The following is a 14,224-nucleotide window of genomic DNA, read 5'->3' as shown; positions in this document are numbered from 1 at the left end:
GTACAGGCTAGGATCATAGGGATTGAGGGAGAAAAGGTCGAGGGGGACGAGGGACGCTACTGGGACCGAGAAAAGGCCGTCGGATCCTGGGATCCTCACGACGACCAAATCTTGGTTGGAGGGGGTGGACTGCACCATGTACTCTAAGAGTTCCTGGGCATCGTGGAAAGGAAGGGGGAAGGGAGCAGCGGGAAAATAGCCATGGTGTGGGATTGAGAGGGTGGTATCTATCTGAGGGGGTGATGGTGGATGCGGGGGGAAATCAGTAGGGGGAATAGGGGATGGATTCGAAATTGGTGAATAAGAGATTTCGAGGGGTGGAGACAGAGTAGCTAAGAGGAATTGTATAAGGGGAATCGGTTCCGATACTGTCGGTTGGGTTTGGTGAAAAATCCGGGCGCGGGCGGCGAGTCGGCGCGATCGGGCGGTTCTCGTCAGGCGGCGGTGACGAGGGGCGAATGGACGGCGTGAACGCACTAAAAAATTTATGTTTTTAATGGGTCCTCAAAGAGAGAAAAAAAAGGGGGGAAGACGTGGAGGGACCACTTGATGTAAATAATTGGAAACTTACTGGTGATGTAGGGCCCAACCGCAGAGAAGGTGGCGTCGGATGTTATCCAGTTTTGATGTTACTCAGTTACGGACTTCCCCGATCGGGAAACAGCCCTTTGATCCCGATGATACTATTGATCTCACTGACTCTATCGAACTTGAATAACGCGACCGACTCACTGTCTTTATCGGGACAAGTAAAACTCCGAAACTTCGGATAGAGAAAAATTTGCTGTCTATCTGATCTACTATCTATCTGCTGCAAGGGTTGCGGAATCGCGATTTTTATACTAATCGCCCCAGATTACTCAAATTTGGATTGGTGGAATAGGTTTCGTTGGCTGGTAGTAGGATTTTCTTTTGCTCTTGGATTGGTCAAGATTTTGGGGGAGGAAAGGATGTTGACAGGAATCGGTAGAGTGGGAAAGTGAAACTCCAAAATTTTATGATCTTAAGATTTATGGGGAAACGTGCGTCTCGGGCGCCGAGAAGTCGCGGATGCATCGTCGCCACGGGACCATCCAGAATCTACCCCTGAACGTCGCGTGCCGTTTCTTAAATTTTATAATTACGAATTCGCGAGAATCGTTCGCGACTTGATCGTTAATCTTGGCGTTAATCTGGCCGGTCTTACGCTTTCCATACATATTGATTTTTATCTCGGAGCGACATTCACGAGGAGATAACGGATTCTTAGTTTTTAAGATAGAGAAAAAAAAAGGGAAAGAATATAAAATTTTAGTGTTTCGAGGAATTCGAGATTTCTATGAAAGAAAAGAGTCGCGTGAGTCCGCCGGACGTAACAAAAATATATCATAAATTCTACTTCATTTAATAGTTAAAAGAAACATAAAAAGAACTACGTAAATATGTAAATAAATGTTACATATGTAAATTCCTTATTTTTAATTAATAAATTAATCGCTTTTATGTTTATTTTATATTAATACGTTTCCTTTATTATACAACTAGCGTATATTTTTCGTATAAAAGTTTTAAAATAATAACTATATAACTAGAATACTATAAACTATATAACTATATAACTAGAATTTTATGTAATTACTTTAATTTATTTAAACTTTTACATATATAAAAATTTTTTGTATGGAATCCAATTCATTTTTATAGATTTAAAATACGAATTCGGATGGACTGAAAATTTCCAATCCATTTTAATCCATTTTCGTTTGCTGGGTTTGTATTGCTTGCGTGCATTTGTGAATATGAGTCGTGTAAACGAGCGATTATCGATGGGTGGAGGCTGAAGAAATAAGAGAGAACTAAATTTCAGGGCTAACATACGGATAGAAGGTGAGTGGGCAGAGAGGGGGGTTGAGCATTAACAGGGATTGAGAAAAGATGATTGCATCCTGCGACGTAGACCGTGATCAGATGATTGGGCGAGGAAGGTGCAATAAGGAGATGGTTGAGAAGTTGGTCGATATTGAAAAGAAGAGGAAGAGGTTCGGCAGGAGTATAATTTTGACTCGGGGAAGTGGAAGTAGCGGATGGTCGGACCAGTAAGAGTTGTCTCTGTAGGAGGTGAAAGTTTGTGGGGTTCAGGAGGAGAAAGGTCTAATCGCAGAATATCTTCTACAAATGAGGGAGACGGGCTTGACACGGGAGAGTATCAAGAAATTTTGATATTGTTGATCGCGGGCGACGGCGACTGGATCCGAGATTGTTCATTGCACTCAGGTGTACTCGTATTTCGAATAATAGTAGAACGGACACGGGCTACTTGTTGGTGTGGGCGATCAATTCCTGCAGGACGATGGCGGCGAGGGGCAGCAGTGCCACAAGAGTGCACTAAAATTTAGGCTTTCTTTAAGAAAATAAAAAAAAAACACAGGAAATAACCTTGTGAATATGAGCAGACTTATTGGTTGATGTCTAATATTGCTTTTGAATCCCTCGAGTATCGGCAGGACGAGCTTTGGGCGGTCCTCTGAGAAATTGCACCTGGTTGCCAGTGGCGTTGGTCCGATCAGATGAATGTTGAAATGATGTTTTCTTCTGCATTGACTCTAAGTATTTTAACGAGTTTTTAAACGGAGAAAAAATTAAATAAAGAACTACATAAATGCCTAGCAAAAGTCAGGGAAAAATTCGTTGGAGGACCCGCGAAACAACGATTCTTATACTAATCCGCCCCTGATTAATCGTGCATTGATTGGTGAATAGGTTTGTTAATTAGATGGTGAGACCTATCTTGTTTTTCGATTGGTCAAGGTTGGGAATATGCTTTTGGGGGTGGAAAGGATATTGACTGAAATGGCGTGTGAAAGTGTTATCCTTAATTTTATAATCTTAAAATTTATAAGAAAAGCACACGTACAGTGCCTCAAGGAAGCGCACGTGCATGGGACCACTAAATACCTCCCCCTGAACGTCACGTGTCAATTCTATATTTTACGATTGCGGACTCGTGAAAACTATCCGATTTGACCTTAAAAAGTGTCGGTCTTACGCCTTCAACTGGCATTTTTATAATGAATTATTATTTTCTTCTAATCGCGGTGTTCTAGAAGGGCATCTTTGGTGTCTCATTTCATCTCTCTGTTTGCGCACGTGCACCGATTTTTAATTTATCTTAGTTGACATTTAGGAGATACTAGAGTCTTTGCTTTAGTTATCGTGGGAAAAGAAAATTTTTATAATATGATTGGAATCAATCAATTTATTTCTGAAAAAAATTAAATTAATTTAATTTAATTTAAATAAATGTTAGTTCAACATCTTAACACTCGGAACTGTAAGGCGCTTCGTATTTAAAGTTTGAAAATTTTTATAGTTTTTTAAGCTGTAACGGCAATTTTATTTGTTAGTAACAATTGTCTTTATATCTTGACGAATTCCAGATCTCCACAAAAGAAAAGAATCGTGGAAATCCGCTGGACGTAACAACAGTATAATGCTTTAGAAAGAGACATGATATAGAAATCTGTAACCTCACCACTTTGCCAATTAAAATGGCAGGTAAGAATGAACTCTTCCTTACTTAATGTATAAATTTCATAACTTAAAGTTGTTAATTTTGATGCTGAAATAAATTTTTTAATTGTTTAGAGACTGATGCAGCAAAAAGGTTTCGGACATTACAAACCATTTGGTCACCACTTTAAAGAAGTAAGGTAATCTCAATCTAGAGATGTGGTGTTGAATCAAATTGACCCATTTATCAACCAAATTGGCCGTTCTATGAGGAGCTGCATTTTTTGACTAACGTCATAAAACCACACCAGTAAATATACTCCAGTTGCATTAATTTAGAAATTATTTCCTGTAATTAAATTCTTGCCAATTTTTTCAGTACAAAGTCAAATATACTTACTAAGTCAATATTGAAGCAAAAACAGGTCAGAATAACAACCATAATATAATTTAACAATTCAGGAGCATATAACCAACCTTCGTTGTTAAGAAGTCATATATTCTAAAAAAATTAGTACAATTCGTAAACGTTTCGGTCAACATTTGACCATCCTCAGTACATTTCTAATAACATTACATTTAAACGAAATCAATCGATAGTGATCTTAATCTAAAGACGCAAACAACACTCGCTTAATCCTATATTCTAAATAAAAGTATCGCATTTTTTTGAAAAAAGGCGTATGCAGATCAATTAATAATTATACAAAAGGTTCGCAGCAATTAATATAGTGACGTTCAATTCTTTATTTTTTATTATTAAATGAATTTCCATTTGGTATGAATACTGTTGGTTTAATGTCAAGAGGTAGAGATTTCATCTTGATCTGACAACCAAATTTTTATATCTGAACACAAGACCAATTCAAGTCTTTTTTATGTTTTTTGGAACTCTCTACATGCTCAATACCCGTGATCGGCCCCACAGGAGACACGCAAGTGGTCAGTTCTACGTGTAAATTAAATATAAATATTAGAAATTAATTTAATTTTTCAAAACGTAAAAATTGTGTTATAGATTTATTACATGTATTATTTAAATATATGTCAATATATACAGTACATTGTTTTTGTAGAATAATTTATTTCACACCGAAAGAAAAACAAAAAAAGGGAGCTAGAAAGCAAGGAAAAGAGACATATAAATTTCAAAAACTTACGCGTATCTCACTGTACACCTCACACCGATATTGCACACTTACACGTTCTTAATAATAACATACTTTTCCTTAGTATGCCGAGAGTCCGAACTTCGGTCTATTTATACTTTTCACGAAGAGAGGCAAAGAGAAGGGAGATGGGGGTTGACGAGAGATTGTGTAAGAGGGGATCGAATTATTGTTTAAGAAGAGGGAGGTAAACGTCAGGAAAACGATCGGTATCACTTTGCTTATTCAAGGTATCTGTATGCATTTTTATGTAGATCATTTCTGAAATACTTCTTTTAAAAAAAGATTGTTCAAAATCTAAAATTTCTGTGTTTTCCCAATCCATAACATGTCCATCACTTATTCGATGATTTGAAATTACTGACAGCGCTTCAACCGGTTTTTTGATATCGTTAATATTATATGTTCTTTTAAGCGTGTTTTCAATTTTCGTTTTGTTTGGCCTACATATGTATGATTACATCCTGTGCAATCTATTTTATATACTACACCCGAGTGATCATCTTTACTTATTTTGTCCTTGCCTAAAGTAATAAATAATATAATTATTCTTGTATCTAATAGATGTTGGACACAATAATTCAACTCGAATTCTGCACAAACTAACAGTTCAATGTCAGACATACATTTCTATTCAAGTTCTGCATATGTTAATAGTCCAATGTCATAAGTGTATTCCAGTTCTACCTATAGCGTTCAGTCGCAACCAAATAATACACCCAGTGACATAAATGAGATTAGTGGTTTTGAAGAACGTGATATGCAAAAATTAGATAAAATCCTACACTGCAATATTATAGATAATGAATAACAGCATACGTTTATACATATAGGGGATTCAGAACAATCCAGGTGTCCCTGAAGGGACATATTCTTGACCAAATTCTAAGACAATTTTTCCTTTACAAAAATTTTTTCCAAAGCTTAGTTTTCAAATTACAAAAAAAAAATAACGTATCACGGGTCGCGTATAGGAGACGGGCAGAAGCGGCGCTCACGGTTAGACGCGGGCTCTTTACGCACGTGACGCAAACTGACCGGACGCATTTACACGTTTATAAAAACACGTTCCTTCTTACCTTTCCCCCCTACTATACTATCTCTTTGTCTTTCACATTACGTTAAATATGATAATTTCGTTAAATTATAAATTAGAGTGATGAAATTAAAATTAATATTAAATCCTTTGAATATAGAATTATTTTTTTATTACATTCGTGAAATTGTTAGAGGAATGTAGTAAAAGAGCGAAATTAGACAATAATTACGTGCGATAAGCGCGTAATTAAAACTATTATTGACATACAAATCAAACAATTATTTCAGTACGTCGAATTTTAAAAGCGTTTCTTATAATTCAATGTATTGAAAACTTGTTAGAGTTAATTACATATCAATATATAGACGTTATAATACTAGCACGCAATCATTGTCCAATTTCTCAATTTTACAAAAATTTCTCTAATAATTTTATCTGCGCTATCGCGCTTACAGTATTTATTACATACTTATGAGAAGTTTTATGAGAAACGCGATCGTGCTTTTTAGCATTCAAAGAGTTATGAATGTTTAAAACAAGAACATAAGCCAAATACATTTTATTAACTTATTATTATCTTAATTATAAAATTGTTATTACCTTGTAGATGTTCAATGATTCCATTTTGCTCTAGCTTCTTGAAACAGTTGGAGGAATAAGTTTGGATGCACCGTAATAATGCTCGACACAACTGTAATTCACTTTCATCACTCAAATACAATATAAATGTCTTTTAAGTAGATAGACAAGTCACACGTTTCCACGATGAGATTTTTTTTTAATAAATTATGTTTCAACATATTGACATAATTTGATTACACTCACTTGATAACACAAGGAATTTATTAACCGGTTTATCAGTTAATAACTAACAATTACAAACGATTGATTATTCGGCAAATTATTGAAAATCACACGAAGCTTTAAAAGTCCGCACACAACACACATCATGTGCGGCAAACAGCTAATTGACTTTCTTCTGGTTATGGATGCAGTTCACACAACGTCTCAGCAGGGTTGGGAAATTTAGCGCTGCAAGAGATTTCTTACATTTCCTACGTATAAAACGTATAAAATGTATTACATACCTTAAAATTTTAAAACCCATTTCAAATGTAATATAACACTGTGAGTACTGTATAATTAGACCACTAGATCAGTTAATATTCACCTTAAAAAGTTGCCTTTTTGATATATATACTTTCTTATTGGTCTAACAGGTACTGCGGCCTTTATAGTGGTACATGATATATCATGCATGATTTCATTATTTTATGTGTAGCTACGATAAGCAGCTTTAATCACAAAAATATTAAGTGTTTATTGAGAATACAAGTATTTGAGTTCAGCGCGTTTCTGTACTCGAGTGTACAGACCAATACTTTTATGCGTGACTGTACTCGACTCAAGCGCGGCTCGGAAAACTTCGACTCTCATCGTATTTAACCGATATCCGTTTAAGTGATCTCTCTCGCAGTCTCTGCTTGAATTCCGAAATGAGAGGACAGCACGCTCGCGGATTATAAAATTTACTTTTCAATAAATTACGTTCATTTGTAAGTTTCTACTTAATTACTGACTCAACCCATCCAACCACGCTCTGCTAACAAGAAGTCTTATCAGGTTATGGGCCCAGTTAACGGTCAATTAAACTGCGTGAGTGTTGAGCGAATCTTCGGCGAGTATCACGTGGCGCAAAACGGAAGTTGGCCATTGTTCAAGTGCTGAAAGTTAACGTGTCGGAAGCGTGCAAGTTGAAAAACTCAAATCCGCGATGTCAGTCGGCATCTCCGTAAAAAGCATAAAGCCATTCGACGGTACGAATTTCCAGGGCTGGAAAGCTCAAGTAAATGCGTTATTCGTAATGAACGACGTTCTTGATGTCGTTGATGGCACAAGAGCAGAGCCTGCCGAGGGAGAAGGACAAGCGGCCGAGGTGAAGAGAAACGTGAAAGACGATGCAACGGCGAGATTTATAATCCTGTCGAATCTCGACGAGACTCAACAAGTGTGTGTGCTCTCGTGTACTTCCGCAAAAGAAATGTGGGACAAACTATGTTTGATTCATGAACAAAAGACAGTGACAAACAAGCTGGGTCTGCTGCAGAAATTTCATGCTTATCGGATGAGCGAATCGGACACGGCGACTCAGCACGTAGCCAGGGTGACAAACATGGCGTGTCAACTTAAGGACATCGGAGAGAACGTATCGGACGCCACAATTATAGCGAAAATTCTCTCAAGCTTGACTACAAAGTTCAGTACATTGCAGGTCGCCTGGGACAGTGTGGACCCAGAACGACAGACTCTCGATAATCTACAAGAAAGGCTGATCAGAGAGGATACCAGGCTCAACGGTGACGAAGAGAAGTCGGAAGCACTGACCGCGACAGCCAAAAATCGAAGCACCAAAGAAACAAAAGGTGCTAAGAACAAAAAACCCGAAAATAAAAAGGAAACGAAGGAAGTGCAGTGCTACAAATGTCAAGAGATGGGACATATCGCGAGACAATGTCGAAACAAGCGGAAGCTACGAGATGACGGCAACAAACCTCGTGACTGCGCATTTGTAGTCGAATCAGGTAAAAGTTCGGACAAATCGATCTTGAAAAGCGCGGGAAACGCAAGTAAGCTCTGGACACAAAGTCACATAATGACGGCCGATCCAAGCGATGTCTGGCTGATCGACAGCGGTGCATCGAGGCACCTAACTTACCGACGCGACTGGTTGACTGACTACAAAACAGATGGTACTGGCGCAACGATATCACTCGGTGATAATCAAATCTGCAATGTCGCCGGCGAAGGCACGGTGCGAATCAAAAGGCTCATCGACGGTGTTTGGCAAGACGCACGAATTGAAAAAGTGTTACACGTGCCGAAATTGCGCAAAAATTTATTCTCGGTCGGAATGTGCACAAAGAAAGGATTCGGCGTGCAATTCAAAAATAATTACGCCGAAGTTGTGCGTGATGGCAAGGTGCTCGCGATAGGTGCAAAGCAAGGCAACGACGTGTATCGCATGATCTTCAAGGTCACGAAACAAGGGAGCGTCGAAGAAGCGAACATAGCTACAACAAACTTAACCGTGTGGCATGAACGACTAGGACACGTCGGAAAGCGCGCGATTCGCGAATTAGCGAAAAAAGGACTTGTAAGTGGAGTATCGTTTACGGACAAAAATGACGTTTTCTGTGAACCGTGTCAAATGGGGAAATTGCACAGACTGCCATTCAATAAGAAAGTGGAGCGAAACACGAAAATTAAACCCGGAGAAAAAATTCACTCTGATGTCTGCGGGCCGATGTCAACGAACTCTGTGGGTGGATCAAGATACTTTCTAACCTTCAAGGACGAAGCGACCGGATACCGACACGTATACTTTATGAAGAAGAAATCCGAGGTTCACCTGAAATTCAAAATTTTTGAAAAAATGATAGAGAACAAATTCGGTCGAAAAATAAAAACGCTTCGTTCGGATAATGGTCGGGAATTCCTTAACAAAGAAATGAACGAATATCTCGAGAAATGTGGAATCCATCAGGAGAAAACGGCACCGTACAATCCGGAGCAAAACGGGAGAGCCGAACGCGACAATCGGACGATAGTCGAAAGTGCGCGAACGATGTTAATCGCGAAGAGTCTACCACTGACTCTATGGGCAGAAGCGGTAAATTGTGCAGTATACGTTCTTAATCGAACCGTGTGGACGACTGGTACAGTAACACCGTACGAAGCGTGGACTGGGAAAGTCCCAAATCTGAAGCATCTTCGAATCTTCGGCTCAGACGCGTACGTGCACACTCCCAAACAGTTTACGCAGAAATTCGATGCTCGAGCGAGTAAACAGATCTTCGTTGGTTACACGGAAGAATCGACGAATTACCGAGTATACAATCCGAAAACGAAAAGGGTCAGTGTAGCTCGCAATGTCATATTTAATGAGAAAGTCGGCAAACCTCTGGCGGAAACGAATCCAATGGAGGAAGAAAATGAAATAATACTTCCACTACCAAAAGCCGAGAACGAAGAAGAGAACGGGGGCATCGGCCAAGAACAAGCAGAAGTGGAAAACGAACAAGAGGCCTGCGAACAAGAGGATACGTCGGACCTGGAAAATCAAAGAGCTCTAAGAAATCGCTCGACAATTCAAGTACCGAGTAGGTACCGGCATGATGCATATGTGGCCGAGTACATCGTACCACAAACATATGAAGAAGCGAAGAATAGCACCGAAGCCGCGCAGTGGGCGAGTGCTATTCAAGACGAACTTCAAGCTCACGAAGAAAGTAGCACTTGGAAACTCGAAAAAAGGACGCCGGAAATGAAGCTAATCGACTCGAAATGGGTTTTTCGGGTGAAAAAAGATGCCGACGGGAAGCTGCATCGATTCAAGGCACGGTTGTGTGCGAGAGGCTTCATGCAAAGAAGGGGGATCGACTTCAACGAAACATTCTCTCCAGTTGTAAGGTACGATTCGTTGAGAATACTGCTAGCAATAATCACCTCGAAAAATCTTGAAGTAATGCAGTTTGACGTCCAAACCGCATTCTTGTACGGAAAATTGGAAGAGACAATCTTCATGCAAATTCCGGAAGGATTGAAGATAGAAGAAGATCCAAGAAATGTCGTGTGCAAGCTCCAAAGGTCCCTCTACGGTCTAAAGCAGGCTCCAAGGTGTTGGAACCTGAGGTTCACAAGTTTTCTGAGTGAGTTCAATCTAAAAGAGTGCGATGCGGATAAGTGCGTGTTTACCGGGAAATACAAAAACGACGAAGTGTATCTGGCGCTGTTCGTCGATGATGGGCTAGTAGCCTCAAAAAACGTAGAGACGCTTAAGAAAATAATTCAACGACTGAGCGAAACGTTTAAAATAACGGTCGAGGATTCAAATGTTTTCGTCGGGTTGCAAATCGAACGCGATAAAAGAAATAAACGGCTAATTATTCATCAGAGCGAATACACGCGGAAAATAATTGAAAAGTTCGGAATGGCGGAAGCGAAACCAGCAAATGTGCCAGCAGATCCGCACGCAGCACTATCTCCTAGCGAGGAGAACGACGAAAAATCCAGCAGTGTGCCGTATCGCGAAGCAGTCGGGTCGCTAGTCTTTTTAGCTGCTGTATCGAGACCGGACATCGCGTTCGCGGTAAACTCCGTGAGCAAGTATTTGAGCAATCATAATGCTGCGCACTGGCGAGCAGTAAAGCGAATATTCGCGTATCTAAAAAGCACAATCGACTACGGTATCGAATACTCAAGCGGCGGCAGCAATGTAGAATTGATAGGTTTCTCAGACGCCGATTACGCCGGAGATATCGAGACGCGAAGATCCACGACAGGATACGTTTTCTGTCTCGCAAACGGAGCTGTCACGTGGTCGTCGCAGCGGCAACGACTGGTGACGTTAAGTACCACGGAAGCCGAATACGTGGCAGCATCAACAGCAACACGAGAAGCGATTTGGATTAGGAAGTTGTTATCCGACATCGGATATCCTTGCGACAAAGAAACAACTCTATACGTCGATAACCAAAGTGCAATTCAGTTAGTCAGGAACCCGGTATTTCATAAAAGAACGAAACATATCGACATCCATTTTCACTTCGTTCGCGAAAAAGTAAATGAGAAGGAGATTATAGTCGAGTACGTTCCGTCCGAAAATCAACGCGCGGACATATTCACAAAGGCGTTGCCGCGAGATCGTTTCAAAAGCATATGTAATAAGTTAAACATTATAACGATTCACGAGAAACGCTTGAACGGCGGCAGTATTGAGAATACAAGTATTTGAGTTCAGCGCGTTTCTGTACTCGAGTGTACAGACCAATACTTTTATGCGTGACTGTACTGTACTCGACTCAAGCGCGGCTCGGAAAACTTCGACTCTCATCGTAATTAACCGATAACCGTTTAAGTGATCTCTCTCGCAGTCTCTGCTTGAATTCCGAAATGAGAGGACAGCACGCTCGCGGATTATAAAATTTACTTTTCAATAAATTACGTTCATTTATAAGTTTCTACTTAATTACTGGCTCAACCCATCCAACCACGCTCTGCTAACAAGAAGTCTTATCAGTCTCAGTAAACGAGAATGAATTGAAATGGATTAAAATGGATTTAGATTTTCAGAAATACAGATTCATGAATGTTAAAATAAATCCTTTTCAATCCTGAATGCATTTTTATTTATTTAGAATTGAAACAAATGTCCATTCCTTTTCAACCTTGAATGCATTTGTATTCATTTAAGAATGGCATGGAATATATTTCTATGTTTTTCAATCTAAAAATAATATTATAGGTTGAAATTTGTTAAAGTGGCTTACCAATACAAAATATAAATAAAAGGGAATATTCAGCCACAACACTAGATGTTTTAAGCGAAAGTCATATATTTAAAATTATAATATAATATTATAATAACATAGACATTTCGGTCAAGATTTGACTATCATCAGTACATACAAAAATAAAGATGTCAAAAAATAAAAATATAAAATTAAACAATAAACACTAGTCAGAAAAGATTGTAAAACGATTTTCAATTCGCTTCTGGTACGAGACAACAGAGTAATTTGACAAAACTTGAAGTTAAATATTACTTAGTCGCTAATGAATTATTTTCTATTACACGTAGGATTCTTTATTACAAGAAGTAAAATGCGACTCCGTGTGGCAAATATGTAATTTCTAGATTTTAATTGAAATAAAAAAAAAAGAAATGATTTTTTTAACACTATTACTTTATAATATTACTTTAAATTCTTATTCGTGCGAATTAATTTAGTTACATAATAAAAATTGCTTACCACGAATTTTTTTACGCAAAACCTCGCAAGTAAAATTTAACAACAAGAATTGGAACTTTTTATAAGAAACAATTACTGACAAAATGAAGACATGTAGCAGAAAACAGTCTTTCTAAGTATTGAAAGGAAAGGAGAGGGAAGTAAAGTGCAGAGGGATATTCTATTGATGAGTAGCGTGACTTTTTTCAACGATTGGTAGATTTCTGGAAAGCGTTCTGTGTCAATCTGTTTATTTAAATTTCTTATCTTTTTATGACTCATCTCAGAGACCATCCTTTTATAATAAGATGTTCGGAATCAAGAATAATCGTATTATTCCAATCAATCATATGATCATGATCTACAGTACTGGACAAAATAAATCATATACCTTTAAAGAAATTGAATTTGTTTGTGTAACTATTTTTTTAAAAAGCAAATAAATTATTGGATACAAGAAAATCAAAGCATTTGAAAGTATTTAAATAAAGAAAATGTGAAATAATTAAAATTGTGCTCAATTCTTTTGTAAAAAATTTATTTTTTAATATTGATACATTTTACCCTGGACAAAATAAATCATACACTTTTAGAAATAATAAATAACAAACAAATAAAATTAATTTTTATGGTGCTTAATACTTGGTGTGCCCGCCCTTTGCTTTTAATACTGCTTCCAGTCGACGAGGCACACTTTCGACTAATTTCTTCAAATACTCAGGATCAATTGTGGAATCGATGAATCTGAATGTCAGCAGTCGCACTGTACGTCGCAGACTTAAGGAATCTGAACTGAAAAGCGTGTTCGCATCAAGACTTTCTTTCATCAATAAAATCCAGGCCTTCTGAAGTGCTGTATAATACGATATCAGTTACGTTTGTTTTATTCACGTTTTCATCTAAATAAGCTTACAGATTTTCAATGGGTTCAAATCTGCTGATTGTGGCGGCCATTCGAGCAGTTTTATTTTATTAGATTTGAAAAAGATAGTGGTTTTTTTTGCCTTATGCTTCGGATCGTTATCTTGTGTTGGAAGATAAAGTTATTTTCTAAATATAATTTCAAAAGAGATTCTTCTAAATTCTCGCACAGTACATCAATATATCCTTCATAATTCCTTTAATTTGAGCCAAATTATCGAACAGGCGAAGCACCCCCATATCATGATATTACCACCTCCATGTTTTATAGTCTTTTGAATATTTACTTCTTTGAGAGCTTCCAGTTTTTTGCCATACCTTAGACCGTCGTTTTTGTCCGAATAATTCAAATTTGCTCTCATCCGACCATAATACTTCTTTTTTTAAATCTAGAGGCATATTCATATATTTTTTGGCAGATTCGAATATCTTTTTCTTATTTATTTTATTGATGAAAGGAAGTCTTGATGCGAACACGCTTTTCAGTTCAGATTCCTTAAGTCTGCGACGTACAGTGCGACTGCTGACATTCAGATTCATCGATTCCACAATATTTCGCGATGATAGCTTCGGATTTTGTTTCACCATTCGAACAATTCTGGTGTCATCACGAGAAGTTGCAGCCCCCTTTCGACCTTTTCCGGATTAGTTTGTCACAGTCCCATGTGTTTCGTACTTTTTCCAAATGTACTGCACTGCTCCAGAGATTGCATATTTATCAGCGGTTATTCTAAAGGAATTACCATTCTGTCGGTCACGAATTACCAAATTTCGGATATCAAGAGAAATTTGCTTTCCTGACATTGTTCTTACTC

General features: G+C 38.2%; 1 protein-coding gene across 1 annotated transcript; it reads right to left on the bottom strand.

Annotated features, from left to right (window-relative positions):
* Window positions 1-13,123: 13,123 nt before the first annotated feature.
* Window positions 13,124-13,997, bottom strand: LOC108756511. The gene is made up of 2 exons (XM_018500390.1): window positions 13,697-13,997; window positions 13,124-13,341 (listed from the first exon to the last, which is right to left on the bottom strand). Exons 1-2 carry the CDS (start codon window positions 13,995-13,997, stop codon window positions 13,124-13,126), a joined length of 519 nt encoding a protein of 172 aa, XP_018355892.1.
* Window positions 13,998-14,224: the final 227 nt, after the last annotated feature.

This window comes from Trachymyrmex septentrionalis, unplaced genomic scaffold (genome assembly GCF_001594115.1).
Source record: "Trachymyrmex septentrionalis isolate Tsep2-gDNA-1 unplaced genomic scaffold, Tsep1.0 scaffold128, whole genome shotgun sequence".
In the NCBI taxonomy this organism is placed as follows: Eukaryota; Metazoa; Arthropoda; class Insecta; order Hymenoptera; family Formicidae; genus Trachymyrmex; species Trachymyrmex septentrionalis.
Note: the sequence above shows the minus strand (reverse complement) of the source record. Positions and strands in the feature narration are given on the sequence as shown.